Source organism: Lonchura striata, chromosome 8, assembly GCF_050655825.1.
Source record: "Lonchura striata isolate lonStrDom1 chromosome 8, ASM5065582v1, whole genome shotgun sequence".
Lineage (NCBI taxonomy): Eukaryota > Metazoa > Chordata > Aves > Passeriformes > Estrildidae > Lonchura > Lonchura striata.
Window position 1 is genome coordinate 15,743,490 of NC_140710.1, and position 23,513 is coordinate 15,767,002.

A 23,513-nucleotide genomic window follows, 5' to 3' on the forward strand; every position below is an offset into this window, starting at 1 on the left:
TGTGTTTGCCACAGCCTAAGAATAAAAAAGAACTGAAGGTGAGGGAGTTAAGACAAGGAAGAGTGACAGGAAAGTACTAACATATTTGGTATCAGAAATTTTTGGAATATTTTTTTCTTTATATTGTTTAATGCAATTGTCATTTTCTCAGAAAGTTTTTAAGCTCTCTTCTCTCCTGAGGATTGACATCTCCAGCACAGCAAGAATGCAATTAGAGCTAGCTACAAACCTGCCAGGTAACTCTTGTTCTAAGTGTTCATTAGATGAAGATAGATCTGCCCTTTTAATTCAGAGACATTGCCTACTAAGTACAAGTTAATAAGTACTTAGGACTTCAATCCCTGACAGAGCTACATATGCAGGCTACTGTCTCTGAGAAGAGATAAAGACATGGAGAAAAAAAAACAGCCATCAAGTCAATCATGACCAGAAATCATTACCATCTAAGACTGAGTGTCTGATGAAGTCTGTTTCAGGACCATTCAACATAGTTATTTATGTGTCCACAAACATATTAGAGTGAAGAAAACTCTGATGTATAGATGCTGTATCACCAGACACATCATACAAGGGACTTACTTCCTGGCTTTTTCAGTCTTTGCTGCAGATTTCAAAACAGCAAGTTCAAATTGGTTGAGGACGACCAGAAGTTCACAAGTTACAAACATCAACTTCTGCAACACAAGGTGAGACAAGTCTGTCGATAGCATGACGCAGAGGAAAATGGACACAATCTTCTGACTTCTTTATACCCTGCTGTGAGCTGCTAGCAAATCTGCAGTCTAATATTTCTGAAACCAACAGATTGCCCATAGGCAGGTCAAACCCCACATTACAAGCATGCAAGAGACACAGCAGCTTTTCAAGCATAGATCTCTTTTGCTAAGACTTCTCTGGGTGAACCATGTCTGACTCATCCCTTGCAATACATTTCCCTTTCCTCCAATTGCAGAGTGGGATTTCGGCTGAAGTTGTAAAACTTTTTTATATATGAAAAGCTTTTTGGAGGAACTCGATTTTCCTAGAATCATAAGAAGTTGTACGCCTTACTGCTGCAAAAGAAAGTCCTTCAGCTATCTCCTGAGCCTGAATTTTCTGCTGTTTATTCATAGCAACTTTAGGTCACAGCCAGTCACCTACATTCCTTCAGGAAATCAGTCTTTTGCGTAACAGGATGACATAATTGTCACCTTGCCTTGTTTTTGTAACAAATGAAGCTATTTTCCCCTAGTCACCATTAGAAGTAATGTGCTTGCAATTTACAGAAATAAAGCAATGAGACCTGGAATTATCCAGAGGTACAGCTACCTTGTTTGGACTGATCCCTTATCTACATTGTTGGAAAATAAGGTCTTGATGTTACCAGTGCTGCACCTCTTCACTTCAGTGAACAGGCCCTATTCACTTCAGTGCATTCAATGAAAGCATGAGAGTCCATCTGGGCAGTTCATTTGCAGAAACAACATCAAGTATAATAAGCTGGATCCTACAATCAAGATTAATTAGAATCACTGGGACTTAGCATAGGTGTAGAGATCGATAATGTTGATCCACTTGTGGGCTCATAGCCTTAATGTAAAGACATAATGCATTTTGTTATTACTTCAAATAATCCAAGTTGATCTCCTCTAGGGAAATGAGGTCTGATCTTAACAGCTGGCTCTGCACAGGTAGGGCTTTCCTGTCCTCAAGGTACCGCTGACATTAGCTGGCATAAGGCAGACTTCTCCTCATAAGAGAAGGATGGAAAAGAAAAACAGCAGGCCATAATGAACAGAAATGAACCTCTTTTCCCTGGAGCACTCTTTTCTCACCGACTGCAAGTCTTCCCAGGGTCCAGAATTAATAAAACAGATAGTAAGATAAAGTTTCTTGCACTCCACACCTCATAACATATGCCTACACTTAGCCCTGGGTAATAGTATGTAACCATAGAAGACAAATTTTAAGAATAAAGTGTGCAGCAATTGCTAGGAGGGTTATGATTACATCACAGTAATCCACAAGGAAGTTGTAAGATTAGTTGTGTAATTAAAAGAGTAATAAGGGAATAGTTTAAGTACACATCAAATTTGCAAGCACCACAAGAGCTAAATAAACTTAGGTAGTCATTTTAGTTTTCTGTTTATGACGTGCCATAAACTCGTCCCCTTCACTGCCACTGGTACATCAATAAGAGCCTCAGAGAGCTCTCATGCTCTCAGGAGCCTTTTCTTTCATGGATTTCCCCTTGAGAAATCTGAGTGAAAAGCAGGTAATTAATTCCTTAGAAGTGCTATGAAAGAAGTGAGTTTTCAAAAAAGGAAAATTATCCACACTTTTAATTTTTTTTTCTATTTTTTATTTTCTCCTTTATGGCATTTTCTTTAATAAACACCAGGAAATTGTTAATCTAAGAAACATAATTATATAAATTTATTTTTTGTCTCAAGTTTTAACCTGACTTAGACATATTTATTCCTAAATCTATTGTAAAATGTAGTATTGGAAGCTTTATAAAACAAAGATTTCTCCTATTCCCACAAGATGGCAAAGATGTATACACTCTCCATCTCATTTTTATGTGCCTCATAATTCCAGAATTTCATAATGTTTTTAAAGGATCCAACTTAGATGGTTAACTATGCAAAAGTAACATTGCTTTGACTAGAAATCAGGGACAATTAATTGCTACGTTATTGAAAATCTGTTGTGGTGGTGGTAGTGGTTTGAGGTTTTTTGGGGTTTTTTAACTAATTTTGGGGCTACATTTCTTTTATATAGTTAGTTGTCTTTATTCTTAAGTGAAAGAACTTAAATTCTATCCTGAAGTTGACTTGAAGTGTGAATCTTAGCATTCCCATTTTATGAGACAAGGATTTCCTTTAATAGGTATCAATATTACTTGCAAAATCAAATAGCCTTTACCCCACCCCACTAACAACGTCACTAATTCTTAGAACTTGTTCTGTGCTTAAAAAGGTGGTGAGCTGGCCTAGTATTGCTCTGCCCCACTCACCTATTAGGAGCATATGTAGCATCATATCCAATTTCTTGTTTCCAAGAGTTTAATTTTGCCCATATCTAGGCACATCTCTACATTGTTGTCCCTCTAGACCTACATCACTAATTTAAACAAGCAAGATTAACCAGGAGCTTAAAAAAGAAATTACTTTTTTTTCCTGGTAGAATTTTGCCAGTACTAAGTATAATAATATAATTAACAGCTATCTGATGCTCTTCACATGTCAATCCTCATTTCTTTATGCATCACTATGTGAAAGTAAGCTCTTTCTTAGCTGATATATTGGACTAGTTAGAACTATCCTAAAAAATACCTTTGATTTTGCTTACAGTATCTCAAACGTTTACATAAAGAGTTCTTTACTGTGCTTAAAAGGTTCACAAGGTGTGTTTTGTACCAGGAACACTGAAAGTCTCAGCTATTCATTTTTCCAGGTCTTTGTGACAAAGACTTTAATAACACAACCTGAAGAAAAGAAACAATTAAAGGCCTTAGCCAATACTACTGACATCCATTTCATTCAGTTTGCTTTTCTAGCTTGCTAATTGACTGCAGGGATGAGCTAACAGAATAATGGCTGAAGGGATTGCATTCAGAGATTTTAAGGCACAGGCTGAACTCAGAATTCCATATAACTCTAATGTTATATGGAATATGTATATATTCCATATATATATTACGTACTTAATTGCCTTCTATTTTAGGAATCATTCGGAATGTTCCCTCTTGCTCAGTAATTCACTGTCACAGTGCTTAAATGCAGAGCTACAGTTGTTCAGGACTACCTTGTACTTTCCAGACTCTGAAGGAAGAATCAGAGTTTTAACTAAGCTAACATTGCTTTACCAAACCAGTTTCTCTTTAGATTCCTGTGCCACTACACTTCCATCAAAGAATCTAGGACTGTGTCCTCCCAAGCTGTGCAAGTAACATTTGGAATACAAAGAAGATTACACGCCTTGTCTTGACAGGAGTAATAACATGCTCTAGGCTACACTCAATAGGCAGGCTAGGTTAAGCATGAACCAAAGCCAGCTGTTGCTTTAGAGAGAATCTCAAAGCTTCACTAACTTTGTTAACACCCATTCATATATCTATGAATTCTCTCTGGTGCACAATCTGTGTTTCCCTCTGACCACATGTTGTAAACTAGACATGCAACCACATTGATTCTTCTCCTTTGCAATGGGACCAGACAAGCAGATGAGCTGCAGTAATGGACCACATACATGCTGACAAGTACATGAAGTCACTAGGTCACAGCAATCCACTCATTTCTGATTACTTCTTTATATCCTTCAACATCTGCTCTCAAAAGCAGTTGAAATGAAGTTTAAACATTTGGAATCATTCTGTCATAGTCCAAATGAGAAATTATTGTATAAAAATCTTTCTTTACCCATTCCCACCAATCCCATTTGTACGTGCTGTGCCCAAAACTGCACGGTGTGCCACAAACCAGTTCATGGCTGTGGCCATGGCACCACTAAAATAGCACTGATTCATACCACTGACACTGAAGCTGGGCTAGCACACACTTTACTGGGTAAGACCCTTTCGAAAATAGTGACTTTTAGACAATCAGCAAGTGAAGTTTTCCTCCGAGCCTGTAATTGCCTGGCCACACAGCACAGAAAATAAGCCACTGTGGACTAGGTCTAGACATAGATTTGGATATTTGAAAGATTATGAACTGTATCAAACAGCAACTTACATGTAAGTCAGTGAAATTCTAATTTCAGTAAATATGTGCATTGTTACTGTAGAATTATCTTAATATTTCTTTTATGTGAAACTGTGTGCATATGTTCATAAATCTTTTTCTACTGCATGATAGTACCTCAGATTGTCAGGTTTGGTACTCATTAGTGGAAGTATAAGCACACTTAAAATGCTTCAAATTTGCTAAGAATAGTAGTGATTATTTAATGTTGACTTCTGCCATTCCTGTTTCCTAAAAAAATCAAAACAAAATGACCCAACCCTCCAAAGTTTAACTTGCATTCCTAGAGCAAACAGACTACTATTGGTCTGTTGCCATACAGAGATGCAGTAGCATATACAGAACAAATGCTGATGATGCTTGCATGACGTGGAATCTATCAAAAATGCCTCAGATTATGAAATTGGCATGAACTGCATAGACTAAAAAAAAAAATACAACAAAAAACAAACAGCTATAATTGCTTCCACGGAGCATTTTGCAATTAGCCGAACATAACATAAAATATTAGGGTGGAATGAGAAAGCATGTGGGTATAGAGTCGACAACAGAAAGCACACGTTTAATGGACAGGTGAAGAAAACCACCAACCCTCGACACAGGCAGGAAGCTGAAAAGGTCTTGTCACATGGTGCCACGAGGAAAGAAAAACCGTTTCCTCTCAGACACTCAAAACGATTTTGAAGCTCTGAGAAGCTTATTACACTGCAGATGATTAACTGAACAGTGTCAACCCCCAAAAAACCTCAACCAAGTACAAATGTTTAGCCCTTAAAACTGTTAAAAACGGCATTTACAGCCCCCACTCACCACAACCTCCTGGGCCACTGCTCCAGGTCCCCAGGGCGGCAGGTGGCTGCTTGAGACAAGCGTGAACTCTCCTTCCTGAGCTATCTGCCTTCGCTACCCAACAAACTGAGGGCTTCACCTGTCTCCCGGGCCCGGGAGAGCCGAGCCCCTGCAGCCCCCAACACTAGGAATGTGACACACGCCCCCAAAACACCGCCAGCACAGGAGGAAACGACAGGATTCCCAGAGATGGAGCCTAAGGGATGGGGGAGCGCAACCAGCGGAGCTTGCAAGGAGGGAGGTAGCGAGGGGATGGCGAGGCGGCCGCGGGGCTGGGGGCAGTGAGGGTCTGAGGGCAGTGAGGGGCTGGGGGCAGTGAGGGGCTGGGGGCAGTGAGGGGCTGGGGGCAGTGAGGGGCTGGGGGCAGTGAGGGGCTGGGGGCAGTGAGGGGCATGAGGGAAGTGAGGGGCTGAGGGCAGTGAGGGGCTGAGGGCAGTGAGGGGCATGAGGGCAGTGAGGGGCATGGGGGCAGTGAGGGGCATGGGGGCAGTGAGGGGCTGGGGGCAGTGAGGGGCTGGGGGCAGTGAGGGGCTGGGGGCAGTGAGGGGCTGAGGGCAGTGAGGGGTATGGGGGGCAGTGAGGGGCTGGGGGCAGTGAGGGGCTGAGGGGAGTGAGGGGCTGGGGGCAGTGAGGGGCTGAGGGGCCTCGCGCCCGCCTTCCCGCGCGCGGTGCCTCGCGCCGCCCGGCCCGCGCGGGGAGGCGGTGCCGGGGGGCGCGCGCCGCTCTCCGCCTCCGAGGGAGCCCGCTCTTCCTCCCGCACGGTCACGTGCGCCGAGAGCCGCAAAGCAGCGACGCCTTTGCGACAGGGTGACAGCCAAATGGTGCGACATCGGCGGCGGCCGCAGGCGCAGCAGCCGCGGCGGCCGCAGCGCTGCCAGGGCCGAGCGCCGCGCCCGGGCGGGGAGCGCACCGCGGGCACCGCGCGGCGGGGATCGCACCGCGCCGCTCCGCTCCGCTCCGAGCGCTCCGCTCCGCATCGCGGGGAGCGCGCCGCTCCCTACCGCGCCGCGGGGCACGCGCCGCACCGCGCCCCACCGCCCACCGCGACCCCCATGAGAGTAGAGGGGTCAGCGGCGGCCCCCCCGCGCACCCCCGCCGGCCTGCCCGAGCACGGAGCGCTCCCCCCGCCCCCGATGCGCCCTTAGTCCCGGCCCCGGACCCGCCTCCCTCGCTCCCCTCCCCGCCGGCGGCGGCGGCAGCGGCAGCAGCAGCGCCCAGGTGCGGACTTCAAACCCCGGCGAAATGGCGTCTAACGCGGCCGAGAGGGAGATTCTCTTCACCGAGCTGCAGGTAAGCGGCGAAGGGCGCCGCCCCAGCCCCGCTTCCCTCCCTTCCTGGCGGGGAGGACGGAGGAGCCGCCGCGCCCCGCCGCCCCCTGCCCGCCGCACGGCGCGGGACGCCCACCGCCGCCCGGGCCGCGCCGGGGGCCGGCGGAAGCCCGTGCCCACCCCAGGCCTCTTCCCGCTGCTCTCCTCCGGGAGCGGAGGCGCCGCCGCCCGGTCACGGCCCCACCCCGCTGCCGGCCGCGACCCGCTTTTGTCTGCGCTCGGCTCCCTCCTTCCCCGCCGAGCGGCCGCGTCCCTCCGGCGGGGCCTGCCCGGGCCGCGCCCCCGGCCCCGGCCCCGCCGCCCCGGGCTCTCCCTCCGCCCGCCCCGGAGCCGCTACGGGCGCCGCAGCTCTCGCCCTCCCCCCCGCCCGGGGCACGGCGCTCGTCCGGGCTGGGCCCAGAGGGTTCCCGGTGGCCACCCCGCGCCAGGGTCAGGCGAAGAGCCTCTGCTCTGGACACGGCACCGCGCAGGAGCCGGAGCAGCTTCCTTCTTGTAGGCCTGGAACGCTGAGCTTGGGAAGAGGAGAAAATGGTGCGCTCAACGTTATTTGTCACACGGCAAGGGTTCTTGTCACTATGGAAAAACCATCCCAAAAGACCCCGCAACACTGTTGAAGGTTGAAAGCTCAAGGCTTAGAGGTTTCCATCCCTGTAATTCGACCGGTTTTGGTTGCCCGTGCAACTGTTACTATTCTTCTTGTCAGCTGCAAGGTTAGATGCAATTCCGGAGCTTCACTTACGTGCTCTTATCTTTAAATGTCAGCACAACCTGCTACCTCTTCAGCTTCCTTGTTCCGATGGAAGCTTGCTTTTCTTTTCTTTTTTTTTTATATACATCACTAAATCCATGCAAGTTGTTATGTTTATCCAGGCAAAGAATGTGTCTCTGAATTTATTAGTTGGACAACGAACCAAAGTAAGAAGTCCATAAATGGAAAGTATTGAATTTAATGGTCAAATAAAAATTAGAAAGGCATGTTTTAAAAAAAAATAATTTTACTTATGTAATGCTGTTAAGTTCTCCCGTAGTTCTGAATGTTGGAGGTGTACTCACTTGAATAGCAAAGGAAGAGAGGGCACAACAGATGTAGGAGTCTGCTTAATATTGTAGCACATGAGATGGCTGAAGGCTAAGAATGCATCTAAAATGCTGAACTTTAATCAGTGGCTCATAAGTGCCTAGGAAGAATCAGTATGTTAATACAAATTTGATACAATGATATATAAGCTCGTAAACCTGTTTGAAGTGGAGAGCTGTGTGAATAACTAACTATAGTAGTGTTTCAACTAAGCTAAATGGAAACATTTCTGTAGAAGTACCCAAAGCAGAGATCCGATCACTTTAAACAGAAATGAGTGGAAATTTTTCTTTGGGGGGATTGGAAAGGTTGATTTTGTTTTTTTGAAAGATGAGACTCACAGTGATACTAATTAAAAAAAAAATCAACCAAACAAAAAACCCACCAACGAAACAAAAAACCTAGGATGGATTAGATTCTTAGGTTGCACTATCTGTTCCATTATATATGGTAACTTCTATATTAATAAATGCAGTTTATTGCACAAGAATGGTTAAGTTAGCATGGGAATGCCAGTGGAGTTTAAGCTTTGTGAATTGCTAACTTTTAAGTATTTTTAAGAGGAACTTTCCTATCAGAAAGAGCTGCTGTAAAGATAGTGTTGTTTGCCATGCCATATATTAGCAGTGAAATACGAAGGCATCAATATAGTTCTGTTTGGAAATACCTCACAACAAATTGCTCTTCACATACCTGGATGTAAAAGTTCCTTTAGTGGTATGGTCTGAAAGTAAAGGGAACTACAGTGAAGTGTGAGATACGCCATTTCACTCATATTTCTTCAGGAGGGAACTTCCTCAATTGTAAGAACTCTAACTTTAAAAGTGCTTATATGGGAAACGGACTTTTGCTTGCATATTTCAGTCCTGCACAGAAAGATGAGGAAGTTGTAGAATTCATGACTACAGTAAAAGTTTAAAGGGTCAAGTCCATGATCTAGATCATGGGTGATGTGTGGTCTAAATGTTTTGTTAATAGCTGTGAAAACTTACTGAAAACAGGCTAAACCCAGTGTAAATGCCAGGCTTGTTCCTGACACATACTCTGAAGTATCAGTCAGTGGTCAGTGTAACACATTGTTTTGTGCTGTGATCAGGGCTGCGTGCTCCTGGTTATGACAGCCCTGTGTACTCCAGCGTGCTGTAAGGAAACTGTTAGCTTGGGGTGAAGTTGATAGAAGTGGATCAGTAGTTATGAATCAATTGAATGCTCCTGACAGAAAGATTAGCAGACTGTCACAGCTACTGACTAACAGGATGTGAAGTGGATTCTGAGAAAATATGAAAAATGAAAGAGCAAAATAACTAGTTGCTAGTAAGTGGTAAAACATAGATGCAGTACATGTCCTTGTTTCAAAGGCTTAATTAAACTGGCCTTAAATAGAGCCTAGATCTCACTTCTCACAATGACAGTTTTGTATTTTAAATAAGTGATGCCATATCAGATAGAGCAATTTCTTATAAATCTCTGCTAGCCAATATCCACTTGGTATTTCTGTCCTGCTTTTTCTACAAAATATTGTATCCATTCTATATTTTATTTACTTTAAACATTTTACAGACTGATAGTGGGATGTGGAAAGTATATCTTGGCACTTAGCAAGTTTTAAACTTAAGTCTGTTCAAGGTGAAAAATGCAATGCTTATTTCTCCGTAGTTAGCAAATGCAAAGTACAAGGTAAACTTGGCAGTAAGCAAATCCTCTTTTTAGTTTGTTCTGGTAGCTTCACAAGCGAAATTGCCTGATTACTAAAGATTGAAAGATTACATAAAGCCAGATTACCCTTTTTTGCCTCCTTTTATCTCCAGTACAGGTTCTTTAGTAGGAGGAGGAATGAGCTTGGGTAAGAACCAGTATTGCTGATGTTGTCTTCCCTTCCAAAATTCTGCTGTCCTTCTCTGGGCTTGCATCCCTTAGAACTTTGTACACCAGGTAAACTAGCCTCTCCAGTGCTTGCTCTCAGGTTAATTGCACAGTCTTTAACTCTTTGCTTCCTGGTGGAAGTGCCAACTCTGTCTCTTCAAAAAACTTAAACTCTAACATAAAGTTCTGTAGTTTGTTAAATAAGGCATCTACAAAATAAAATATTTTTAAGTTTTGTATGGAAAAAAGTTTGATTTATTTTTTTTCAAGTCATATTAAAAAGCAGTTTTTTAATGAAGTGTGTATGCATTCTTGGCAGTGATGATACATGTCAGCATAGTAAATTGGTATGGCTGAGTTAACAGAAATTATTGCTTAGAGTATTTAAATTAAACCATTGTGTATGCACAGTGATTACACTTGTGTACTTCTAGGTGTTCACTACCAATTCTTTTCAAGACAGTACTATAAATCTTCTAAACTTGAGGCTTTTATTGTTAATGTTACAGGATTTATTTTACAAAAATTTTCACTTTCCTCAAAGTTGTGTTTTGCAAAGCAATACTTGTTTAATATCAGAGGAAAAGAGTATATTATTTGGGTTTATTTGCTTAAATGAAAGTGTTTGGTCAAGATAGAGAACTTGGGCTATACCCTGAAATGAATAAGCATGAAACAAACCCTCCATTACAAATGGAAATATTAAAGGCTCTTCCTGGAATTAATATTTCAAACTCGACCATCATACATATTTTTGATATTACAGAACATTGTGAAAAATATCTTTATACTGGGCAGCATAAAGGGACTTTTTGAATTGATATTTTAGTTTAATGTCCTGGTCACCTAATTTCCTAAGGTGCTGTACTTAGGGATCATAAAGCATAAATTTCCTGACAGAATCATGTTCAAAGGCCACAGTAATTTATTTTTTTAGTAGTGATGAAGAGTACCACAACTGAAACATATGTAAATTATGATTATATGGTGGCACATCCGGTATATTTTTGGGTTTGTTTTATTTTTCCATTTCACATCTTGGGCAAGGATATCTGTCAAATAAATGTGTATTTGTTAATCTGCATGATACAAATTGAACAGTTGAGTCTGAGGGTATACAACTATGTTTTGTATATAAATGTGTATAAAATTGGGCACTTGTTAACCTACTAGCTGGGACTTTGAAAAAACCTGTATTGCATTCCTGGCTTCTCTGCTTGCAGCTAAGTGACACTAGGCAGATGGCTTTGCTTACTCATGTCTCAGTTTCCTCATCTTTAGAATAGAGGTAATGATGCCTGCTTTTTTGGTGTTAGAAAGTACTGGCTATTTATTATTAGCTGTGGTCAAGTGCCTAAGGACACTCTAAAAAGGTACAAGTAACCTAATTAATCTGTTTTGAAGGAACATTGTAATTGGGCCGAACACTCAGCAGTAAGACTGCCTACAAATAATATTCAGCCAGGACAGATTAGCTTTAAATAATTTTGAATGATTCTTGTTTCTTCAGGAGGAGAGAATGTCACATTCAAGTGAAAATATCCTGAACTAGTCAATTGCAGTTTAGAAATAAAAATGTATGTACAGCTGCTTGGGAATTCTTAGATCCCTGCAAATGTTTTCACAATTGGTGGAATTAGAGAAGCACTTCAGGGTTTTTTTTTTCTATTTGTGGATGTATATTACTCTTTAAACAGTCTTCTGTCCACATCTTGTATTAGCAAAATATGCATTCTCAGTGGAACATAAACAGTCCTTAATATATCTTTTGGTAGGTGGATGGGTGGAGTTTTTTGTTTTGTTTTGGGGATTTTTTTCCTTTTTGTGAATTCTGTTAGTCTTCCTGTTAACACAGGAACTTGTATATCATGTTGACTACATTTGACTGAATTTTCTCTACCAGAGCAGCTGTCTTTATAGGACCCAGATCTGTTACCTTAACTCAAGATAAATCATTAGTGATGGCTAGTAGAAAAGTATTTAGTTACACTGTATGTAATAGCTCTTCTGGAACAGCTTTATATATTGTGAAGGTCATTCATTACAATGTAACCTAAAATCTGCAGTGGAATAACTAGATAAATACGTCCTTGACATTGGGAAACTGGTTTGAGGATTTCACGTTGGGATTAAGGATTTCTTCATCAGTGCCTCAGTGCTGAATTAGACTAAGACCTCTACATAGATTCAGAGTAACAAAGTCTTGTATATGTTATGTGCAGTAGTGGAGGGCTCAGTCTGCTTGCTTTGCTTGGGTTTTTTTGTTTTGTTTTCGATTTTTTGTGTGTGTGTGTGTTTTGTTTTGCTAGAAATTGCTTGTACAACTGGTACAAATTGATTGATGGTAGGCTTTTTGTTTGTGTTGTTTTTTTCACTGCATGGGTCCAGTAAGTGGATGGGTTCAGGAACAGACCAAGCTGAAGCAGCTCTCATGAGACTGCCCTGTAGCGTGGGCAAAACATTTATATGGTACTTTGAAGCTTTAATTATTAATGCTTGGTCTGCAGTTCCTGGCACAAGCAATAGAGCATCTTTGCTAGTGTTTGGTGTGGGTGGAGGAGGTTCTTTTTACAAAATTAGATTTATGTTGTAGAATTGAATCCATGGCTTCTGTTACCTTGAGACATGATTGAGAATTACTACATCTACATTTAACAGCTACCAGTTACTTACTGTTTGACACCTCACCACTGAATTGAACCACTTGCATGGCAATCTGGGAGTACATCCTATGGAGCAAAGTACTGCTCTCTCGGTTTTTTCATGGTTTTGTGGGATGCTTATTCCAAACTTTCAGGAATTCTGTGACTGTATGTCAAACTAAGGAAGTTTTGTGGCATCCATCAGGTTTGCCATGCAAATTCTGGTAGCTGGTGAGGATGAGGTGGCCGAGGTTTCTGTGGTGAGGAGACACTCACATGAACAGGATAGTAGTGTGCATTTGCAGGCTTATGTTCAGCTAAATGGGCCGGCTTTGCTGGGAATTCTGCTGCTGTCCTACTCTGCTTAATAGAAGAGGCTGAAATGAGGTTATTCAAGGTAGTGCATTTAACTTCAGTAGGGTGAGCTGAGAAGGATTCATGTGATCAGTTACTATGGCTCAGTAGTGGTGAGCTGATTGTTTTTTAGAGCAGGCCACGCCTTACTTTTTCTTGATGTTAGGTATAGATACAGCTTCCTATGCTTTGTATCAACATTATGCCCACTGTGGCTGTACTTCCTGTTTACTGCTGCTGCCGTGTACTGAGCACTTCTGGAGTAGATGCACAGAGATGGCAAGGCTGTGATCTCAGTAGTGGAATTTGCTGCTTCCATTGGGCAGGGGAAAATAGGACTATTAGCAGAAGTGTATTTTCCAAGGCCAAGTATATCTATTCTTAAAAGCCTTGGTTATTTTACTGTAGATACATAGCTAGCTCTCAGATAGATACCAAATAAGAAATTATGACTGGAAAGGGCTGGGCTATGAAAGTTTAATATATGAAACATTTCCCTAGGTTGTTTTTGTGCTGTGAAGAAAGGCTGATAAGTGGCAAGACCCAGGGACAGCATGCTCTGGCCCAACATACAAATCAGGGTTAGTAAAAACCTTAATGTGGACATGACTAAATTAGTTTGCTTTTTCTACCTCTAACTCCTATGGATTCCTTTAAGCCTTGTTTTCTTCACTGGAGATGAATTGGTTTTTAAATGATGGAGAGTTTCTAACGTCTCTAAATAAGTGCAGATAAGAGAGCTTGAATCAGAAGTCTCTAATATCTGGTTCCTGTCTTGGTGTTATGTATGGGAGTCTGGTGTTGAAGCAAAATGCTTTTCATCTTGAGGTTTTTCTGACATTTGTTACCTTGCAACATAGTAGTAGGATTTGTACATTTTAAGTTTCCATTAAATACAAGAACATGTTAGTCTGAAAATTAAAGTAGCAGAATCAGTTCCCTTTCTATTGAGAAGAGCCAGGGAGACAGCTTTCCATTAACTTTCCCCATTTGTTGTTAGGATGCAGCGAAATGCAATAGGCAGAAAATCTGTAGTTAGGAGAAGGTATAATTAAGGCTGTAATACCATGGTACTAATGGATTGTACTAAAGTTATAAGATGAATCTCAGGAATATTGTGGGGCTCTGCTTGTTACTGTGATGAAAGAATTCCAAGCAGATCAGGTCAGAAACGAGAACTTTTCTGAGCTCTAAACACAGAGAATATTACTCAATACTCAGATGCTGATACATCTTGTGGTTGCTTTTTTCCCCTAGCTATTAATACTCAAAGTACTTGAATATCACTGCCACATAAGTTTTCTCTAATGCAATTTAAGAAATAAATACACATATGTGAACTTCGTAAATACATATGGAATAGTCTATGTACTCATATTTGTTAGAATGTTGAAATAAATAGGTTATTTAAATTAATAAGAAGTAATAGTAATTTTTAGTTGTTACCTACCTGAAATAGTACTTGCAAATAATAGCAGTACATAGGTGTTCTGAAATTATTCTTCTGTTCAGCTGTGTGTATATATCTTTTTTCATATATAAACTTCATGTAACTTTTGAGGAGAATTTGAGAGTTGATGTACAAAACATCAGAAAAAATGTCCTTTTTTTGTTTTTCATTTCAAAGTCCTAAACACAAGCTGTCTAATTAACCAGGTAATAGTGTTATGGTTTAGTATATCACTGGTACCATAGCTGGTGCCAGTTAGTAAACTTAGGAACTTTAATGCATGTATTTTTGAAAACTGTTTAAAGTATATTCAGTTTGCTTTTCTTTGTTGCAGTAAGATGTAAGGCAGGTCTGTGACATAAATTTAGGATGGATGAGGTCTAGTTGGTTCATTGATGATGTCATGTGCCAGAATTCAAAGCTTTGCCGATACAGATTGAGTCTGTTGCTCAAAGAAAGTGTCAGACTGTCAGCTAGTACTATTGCTGAAAGTGAGCATGTGCCATATTATGTTGCTTTACATTTGCACAGGCAGCTATATGGTGAACAGATTTTGTTGTTTTGTTTTTGTGGGTTTTTTCATCCCTAGATTAATTTTCAGCCAGATCAAGTTTATAATTGCAGTTCACTGTGTCGCCATATAAAAGTTTGTACTGCATGTATCAGTGAATGGTCTGGAGCAGGAACAAACTGTTAGGGGAGGTGAGGACTGCTGGTTCTGATTCTTTAGGATGCTTTTTATTGCCTTCAGTGGTGGTTCGTGCAATAAAATGCTTACTGATTACAGATTCACAGCTAAGGACTCGAGTCCAATTCTACTGCAGGTGAATATGCAGATAATGAGCAGTCCAAGCAGTGTCTGTGACAATTATTTTCTAGCTTGAAATTCTTCAAGCAGAAAGTCTCACAATATGATTGTGAGAGTGAAAACCTGTTTGTCTGAAAAAGCATTAAAAATAGAACTGGTTTGGACATCATGCATAGATGGAAGATGTAGTTATATTTCGTTTGATGTTGAAGGCTGAGAGCAGTCGTAAGGTTTTGTAGCAGTACCAGGTCAGTGTAGGGATATAACCCCAAGTTTATTAACTAACTTTCCAAAGTGGTAAGCCTTTGCTGTTAAACCTTTTATGCACTCAATGCAATAAGTAGTTTTGAAAAATCTTGAGTCTTTTTGTTATTTCTGTAATTTAAATGAAAGAAAAAGTAAGTGTACAATTTAAATGGATGGGATTGAATTTTGGAGTGAAGAGAAAGTACTGTGTAAGTAATACTAAAAATGTATTGCCCATAAAGATAATGAAGAGACTGAGGTAGAATACATTTGTCGGTTAATGAGTAGCTTGATAAGTGTGAGACATTTGAATTTTCAGTGGGAAAATAAACCCCATACTGATGATGTTGATGAGTTGAATGTTTGCAATAGGAAAATATCTCTGAATGGTCACATGAGCATCAATTAAAGCACCACTTAGAGGACTTTGAACTACTGTGTACAAGACAGATTCCATGTTTCAGAGGTCTAGCCAAATTTGGGGGAGGAAAGACCTAAAAATCTGGTGCAGAAGTAAGAAGTTTGAGGTAACAAAGTGATTAAATGTTTTCAATGTTCTTGTGTTGAATTAATTCCAAAACTATCAATTCTTTCTCATTCTCCTTGTACTTACAAACCCTGAATGTATTCTTTTGTATTTGTGCTGTTGAGGTGAAAGATTATGTTTTAAATAAACAAGGAGATTGTTTTTGGCGATTTCAGGTATTCCAAAGCTCTCTGGTAACAGCAAGCTTATTTCTGTAATGTAGGCTAGAAACTTCATGCCAGTCCTTAGAAAAATGTAAAAAAACTTGCTTGGTTCTGTTTTTCTGTCTTACTTCTCTTCTGCAGGAAGAGGAACATAACCACTTCCTTTTATGATACATTTTAGGACTTGCCCTATTTGCATTACTGAGCTTACAAGATAGGAAATTGAAGTTTCTTTTTCATAATTCTAATACATGTTATCACTTGGATTTTTGAGAAACATAAGCCCAAAAGCATCCAAAGCTATTGCTGAAAATTTAGAAGGAATGCAAATTTACTGTGTGGCCTGTTGCTTTTTACAAGAACAATATCTAAAACCATCCACAGCTTTTCAACTTCATATGTTTATTTATATGGGAAGGCACTGCAAAACAATTAAGTGGGATATGTTTTAAGAGGATGTTTCCTTTATAGATGGATCTGCATATGGCATTACAGGATTCTTTATTTCCTAATACTTGAATTGTGGAAGCTAAAATTTTAAGATAAATTAGGGCAAAGTGTCAGCTTTTCTGACAAGTGTTATTAATCTTTGAAGTTGTAAAGGTGTGTGCTGCCTGCAGCCCATCCAGAGCATGTCAGGAATTACCTGCACATAATCGGATGGGGAGATCCAAGACAGTAAACCAGATTCTAGCAAAAGGTTACAGAAGCCAAAGTCAAAGTTTCAGAGACGTGTATTAACAAATACAAAAACAAGCATACAGATCTACAGAACATTTTAAAATCAGCAAGGCCTTTTTGTAGACATATTCTAAACTTAGTGACAGCAGTAGAAAAGTAAAATACTGTAAATCGTACATGCCTGACTACTTGTGTAGCATTCTTGAACTGCTGCCCATTTGGGACTCAGCAATCTCCTTTAATGGAAGCATGTTTTCTTCAATATTTGAGTTTGTTTGTTGCTTATTTATAAGCTCATATGAAGCCGTTGTTTCAGGCTGAAAATGCCTGGATGTCAAAAGTTATGATTTCCAAATTATAATATCCATAGCTAGGGGTCCTCAGAAAGATTATTTAAATTTTATTATTGAAACGTAACTCATTATTTAGAGAGATTTCTTCAAGTTGCTATGATTTGCATCTTTGGTTTCTCATCTCCTGAAGAGATAGGAACATGACATTATGAAAATTAAAGCAGACAGTACTTCAGTATAAGGACAACATAATCTTTCAGAGGGTTTTTTAATTGTACTCCTCTATTCACGCAAGTTAGTGTGAGTCAAAATAAGTATTTTTCTGTTGGGTGAAAAATTTAGTTTTAACTATTCATTTTTTACAAGCTGATTCATATATGATTCCTCAGCATATAAACAAGCCACTTCACAAAGGAACACCATAATCTGACTTTTCCTTTTCGTTTTGGATGTGCATTTTTCAAAAAAAATACTAATCTATGGCAAAGTACATGGCATTTATCAGCAGTTATTTTTTTGTTTTGGGGGCCAACTCCTTTCTTGAATTCTGCCTTTACTTGTAATATGCTACATAATGCTGGAACAATTTACAATTGTAAATTTAATTGCTTTAGAAATTGGTCTTTATCTGTATTAGGATTCTGTATAGAAGAGCAAGTGAATATATTCTCAAGTTTTAATTAAACTAATTCTAACAAGAATTTTCTAAGTATTTTTAAAAAATCTAAGTGCAGGAGGGAAAGGATTGATGGCCTGCTGTAGAGGGGTATCCAGTATCATCATATCTTTTTCAGGTTAGCCACCAGACTAATTAATTTGAAGTGTTTATTTTTGGTGGGAGTAGCTCAGTGGTACTGTCAGGGCAGCAGTTTCTGTGCACATGGAAATTGATTTCTTTAACTCCAGTGACATTCTTGAAAGAGATGATCTTGAGTATGAAAGAAAAGCAGGGGAGATACAAGTACTGCTAACAGTCTCCTATTTTTGCAAGTTTTATTTATTTCTACAGCAGACTATACTGTTTTATGACCTTGAAAGTAGCATTTCCTTTCTTTAACATTTGCCTTCCTTCCCATCTGTTACTTTAATTAATTCAATGTCAATTTAAGGTTTATACAGTACTTGAATTAAACAGATTTTTAAAACATAACTACAGGCATCCATATTCTGAATTGATTCACATACATTTTCTGAACTATTATTTGGAATTTTTTTCTTCTTCATTTCTATCTAACATATAGTTTTTTCTGCAAATTATTCCACTAATTTTGATCTTGCACTTTGCCAACAATGTACATTGCAAATGTCAGATGTTTGTAATTACTGCTATTAATTTTTCCACTGTTATAAAATAATCTGTCTACTGTCCTGAAAAATATATGTTTCTTTACTGCAATGAATGTACTTAGTACAGAGCAAATTACAACTACTGGGAATTCCTGCAAACCTGAGATACTAAGGCAGTGGGCATTTTAGTGGCATATACTCAGGGTTAGCTGGCTGTGGTTCTGGCATCTTGAGAAAATGGGGAGGACCTGTGCCTAGGCAGAAGCATTGGCTGTACCCCAGAACGTTCACAATAATGCTGGTTCATGGTGTCCTGGCTGGGTAAAACAGTGCAAAGGGCATGAAAAAGAAACCAGTAATGCTGAGAGGTCAGAGATGTTTGGAGTTGAGAGGATGGTAGCCTGAGCTAAATATAGTATCTTAGCTTAATTTGGAAAACGATGTATACAGATTGGGACTGTACTTTATTTTTGTAGTTAAATTTTTTTATCATAGAGACTGATTTTTATTTTTCTCCTGTGACTCTTGACATCTTTAATACAATACTTGAGAGAGCATCAAAGAAACACATCCCACCCACTCACAATCAGCCCCTTCCAAGTGGAGTTAGGAAATAGCCACAACCTCCTAACACGTTTCAGAATATGCAAGTCTCTTCCATCAAGTAGGAGTCATCTTCCTGCTGGTATTTTTCAGTCAGAAGTTAATTTGTGTATTTTTGTCTTCTAAAGATGACATGCTTTAGATTAGACAGGTCATTATAGAGGAATACGTTGTAGATACTCTGGGGAATGCAGCAGGTTAACCATAAATAGCTTCTGACTGCAGTACTTTCTTTGCTTAGCTTAAAAGCATTTCTTCATGAAGGTTTTCCTCAATGTCATATCTAGAATATTTTTCGGTAGTTCTTAGTTATTAATAAAGCAGAATATTCTACTTTTGCTTAACAGATTTTTCATGCTACAGTTTCTAGTAGTACCTGGAGATTTTTCTCAGGGTGCTAGCTGAAATGCTTCTGAACTGGAATGAAATGAAAAACTTCTAGCCTTGAAGAAAAATGCCTTAAAAGTTATGCGCATACTAAAATCAGATTCACATAGGCAACAAGTATTTCTAGGATGTTTTTTGAAATCGTGTATATGAAAACTGCTGTTTATATGTGCCCTGTAAAATAGGGTGAGGCTTTTAGTATTAAAAAGTTGATCAATTTAGGATAAACATGTTACATACCACATTCAAAGTTCCATTTACATGATTGTGGCTGGAAAACACATACACTGCATGTGTAACCTTACTCGCTCTGAAAAGGAAGAGTATTGAGATCACTAACAAGTATGTCTCATTGTGGGCTTTCTTGAATACTCAGCAGTATAAAAAACAACATCATTCCCCTAATTTAATGCCCTTGTAAGGTGAGACCTTTTTGCCATTGTTATATATGTAGGTTTATGGGATATCCTTTAAGATTCAGTTTTATGTCTATACATGATGCATTGAAAAACTGTTGTTTTGTTCTGCTTTATTTCTGTTTTGTTACAGGTCTCATTGGTGCATTGGTTATTTTGAAACCATTGCTTCACATTGTCTATTTAACTGATATTGAACTGTGCTGGTAGCAAGAGCTAGATAGAGGGGAGTCCTATGCAAGTATGTGTGCAAAACAGGAAACAGCTCACTTGGAAGATGGAGCTGAGGCTGAACATAAAGAGTAGAAATTGTTCAATATTCATTAAGAAGTCTTTTGCTAAAATCCTAGGCTTTTATTCTACACTTTTCACTGGAAACTTCATATGTAAGTCATATGTTCATTTTAGATCATAAAAAAGTAGATTTACTTAGAGTACTGTATCGCAGTCACTGGGGAATCAGGGCTTCTAAAAACTAAGAAAATGTAGAAAGGTTTTAAAATCAAAGGTTTAGTCATATTTGTATTTAGAAATGTATTAAGAATTTTTATAATCCATGTAGGAAGTGAAATCACCTGCCCCTTTTTCATTGCTGTTGCATATAAAGCAGTTAAGTCAGGGAATTTTCTTTTGGTTTCTGTTGTAGGTTAAGACAAGATACTATTTCTTCATTATTCTATAATGCCTAGGGAACTCATAAATAGAAAATGGACATTAAGAGCCAGTGAGAATCTTTCTACCATATTTTAAGGGTCAGAGGAAGAAGGATTGCAAAAACACTATTCAAATGTGCATCAGTGATGCTCTGTAGAAGTCTCAGACAAATGGGACATGAAGTAATGCTTCTATAAATAACCCTCTGTTCATATGTAAACTTTTACTGGAAGAGCATGGAATGAGATGTCTGCATCTCTACAAGTGGAATTTTGGGTGTGGCAGTCCCAATAGGGAGAAGTGATTTTTTCTACTGACCACCTGTAAAAGATGAGGAAGGCATTTAAGAAGACTTTCCCTTCCTTTGACTGCTGGAGGTGAAAGCAGGAGCAGGATTTCCAGCTTGTTGGAGTGTAGGCTGTGAACTTGAGTAACTTCAGCTCAAACAACCCAAGCTACTTTGAAGGAGTTCAGTCCTAGAGTATGAAGACACAGATCTTTGGTATAAATACAAACGTACATGCATCCCTTTCCTGTAATAACAGATTCAGCTACCAAGCTGGGAAGCCCATAAGCTCTGGTGAAACTGCTGTTGCACACAGTCCTAGAAAGCAAAAAATCTAGTTCCTTCACCAGGATCTAGTATTTAGCCACTTGGCCTCTTGCCTTATAAAACAGATGTTAGTATTATCTCTGATATGTATTGCTGCATTTTTTAATGTACAAAATAGTTGGCTGCTAAAGATGATGGCTTAATTAGAGTGGAATGTAGACTCTCAACTCTTCCATTAGTTTTGAAATGCCTAAAAATAGCTTCTGTAAAACATAGTAAAGTAAAATGGACTAACATATCAGTTGTCTGTGCTGAAAGTTGGAATTGCCAGAAACAAGGAAATTTGAGGGGTTTTATTTTCAATTCCTACTTATCCATTTCAGAAATTGAAATTTCCATACAGGTATCCCTTTATTGTACTTTTCAGATTAAAGAAATTGAGTGTATTGGTCTTCAAGAATGTCCTGATACTTGCATGTATTATTGAAAAAATTCTGTTTATTGTGAGGATTTCTTTTGCATCATGTCAATGTTTAAGATTTTTAACCTGCACTGAAAGATCACAGAAGTTCCAGCTGTAATGATTTGTTTCTGTAGTAAGACATTATAGCATTTTTCTCTTCCAGTTTAGTTAAAGTATGTTACACTGGAGTCCCACAACTTAACAGATGTGGCAACAGCTGATATTGTGATTTGTGGATGAGCAGAATGCTCAGTCTGTTGCATTACCCGAGATAGGTAATAATACCTTTTTAGTGGTAGCTATTATCTAATTCATTTTTCATTCATAATATACAAGAAAAATACCTTACCACTGGGGTTGGACTTGATTGTCATTAAGCATTAATAAATTAGGGTTTGGGTTCCTTGAGGTTTTATTTTTGTATTTCTGCATAGTAACTAAAACTCCTCCACAAGCAGTTTACCCACACATTTTTATCTTAATGTTAACATTACACTATAGAAAATGTATGGTTGCAATGATAGCTTCTCTTTAAAGTAAGCATATTTTTGGATGCATGCCCACCAAATTACCACCTTTGTACACTATGTGTTGAGTTTGAGGAGGAGTTATCAAAGTCATAAGACATGATTGTGACTCATGTCTGTTCACTTGACCTTTTTACCTTTGAAAAAATCTTTCTTCTACCCAATTAAACACCACATCCTGTAGTTTGGATAATGTAGTGACATTATTTTTTTAAACATCTTGAGCTACGTGTATAATATTACTCTGTTCTGAATGTTAGACAAAACCAGGTAAATGTTTTATATGAAAAAAAAATGCAATAAACATATTTCTATTGGGGTGATCTAGAACAAAATTATACTAACTCTCAGTAGAAGCAGAAATTTTCAGTTTAGGTGTTTGCTTTAACATGCACTTCAATAAATATCTTACTGGTTGTGGTGGAAGCAGTATGGGGAAGGGGAAGAATGTTTCTCCCTGGTGGACAGATTAATTTCTGTATTACTCATACTTAGAGGCAAATTAACTACACATCATTTGCCTGACCTTACCTTTATCTGAAATAGTTCTGTTTCCTAAGTAACTTACATTGTACTTCAAGCACTTTCAAAGCATTATAACAACTGCTTGCACCAAACTTGAGCTTAATGTAACAGAGAAAAGTCTTGTGATAAGAATTTCTCTCAAGCCCCCTTCCTTGTTTCAGTCTCTGGCAGTAATTCAAAATGAGTGTATGAATTTCTGAAAGAAATGGATACCCCTATGTAGGGTTTGGCAAAGTGTATTAAAATACACTGTATTTTAAAAGTACATGCTTTATATATTCAAGAAATAATTTTAGGCTGTTAGGATGAAGCTGTTAATTTATTTATATAGTACTGAAAATTGCAGCTGTTCTCATGTAAAAAATCCCAGTAGCTCTTATGGGGTTTTTGAAAGTGTTTAACAAGCTAAAAAACCAAAATTCACAAATGCCTAAGTCCCTCACAGTACATAGTTTTGCTGTCAGTTCTAAAATTTAAGGGGTTTTTATTTTAAAGAAGGCTCAAATGGTCAAACACACACAAAAATGCTTATTTGTCTACTATTTACTAGTCTTCATATTTTTATGGGATCTCAAATTTTTTTCACCAAGACATTTCTCAAAAGAAGACTAATTTTTTCTGTTCAAATTTAGAAGATGTATAACAAGTTTGTGCATGAAATTCCTGTGTTGGCAGTAGGAGGTAGGACACAGATACCTGTCTGTTTTCGCTGCCCAGTCCAGTACAGTAGGTGTACAACTTCAGGATCTGTGGCTGAGAGACTTAGTCTTGAAATATTTTGTGCATCTTTGAACTTGCTTCTCTTTCATCTGTTGAACTGTCACTTAATACACTTGTTTTTCTTACCTTTTAAAGGGGAGTGTGTATATTTACCACATTATTAATATATAGTAATGTTACAGGCATTAGATGAGAAATTACCGTTTCAGTGCTTTGATTGCTTGCATCTTGGTAAGGCTGCATTTTAGGGGAATTACTTCAGTCTCCTTGGCACAGTTCTATGATACATCATTATTGGCAATATTTTCAGCATGCAATATGGTACTAACATTTCATAAAATCTTTTTCCCTGTATCTTGAAAGGGATTG

The 23,513-nt window shown here is 39.2% G+C and overlaps 2 protein-coding genes across 35 annotated transcripts in view; one reads left to right on the top strand and one right to left on the bottom strand.

Moving 5' to 3' along the window:
• LOC110468626 (uncharacterized) overlaps nucleotides 1-6,553 on the bottom strand; it is a 511,599-nt gene extending 505,046 nt beyond the window's left edge. For 17 of the 34 annotated variants that reach the window (XM_085585862.1, XM_085585865.1, XM_085585866.1 and 14 more), the window contains exon 1: nucleotides 5,538-6,553. In XM_085585862.1, coding sequence (XP_085441988.1) covers nucleotides 5,618-6,553 — 936 coding nt within the window. In that variant the 3' untranslated portion in view covers nucleotides 5,538-5,617. Of the gene's footprint in view, nucleotides 1-579 lie in introns of all 34 variants that reach the window. The other 17 variants (XM_085585861.1, XM_085585859.1, XM_085585850.1 and 14 more) reach the window with 1 other exon arrangement.
• Nucleotides 6,554-6,731: 178 nt separating this feature from the next.
• The window catches only part of PKN2 (protein kinase N2), a 54,149-nt gene continuing 37,367 nt past the window's right edge, over nucleotides 6,732-23,513 (top strand). The window contains exon 1 of the mRNA XM_021526565.4: nucleotides 6,732-6,866. Within this exon, the coding sequence (XP_021382240.1) occupies nucleotides 6,819-6,866 (48 nt within the window). The 5' untranslated portion in view covers nucleotides 6,732-6,818. The remainder of the gene's footprint in view (nucleotides 6,867-23,513) is intronic.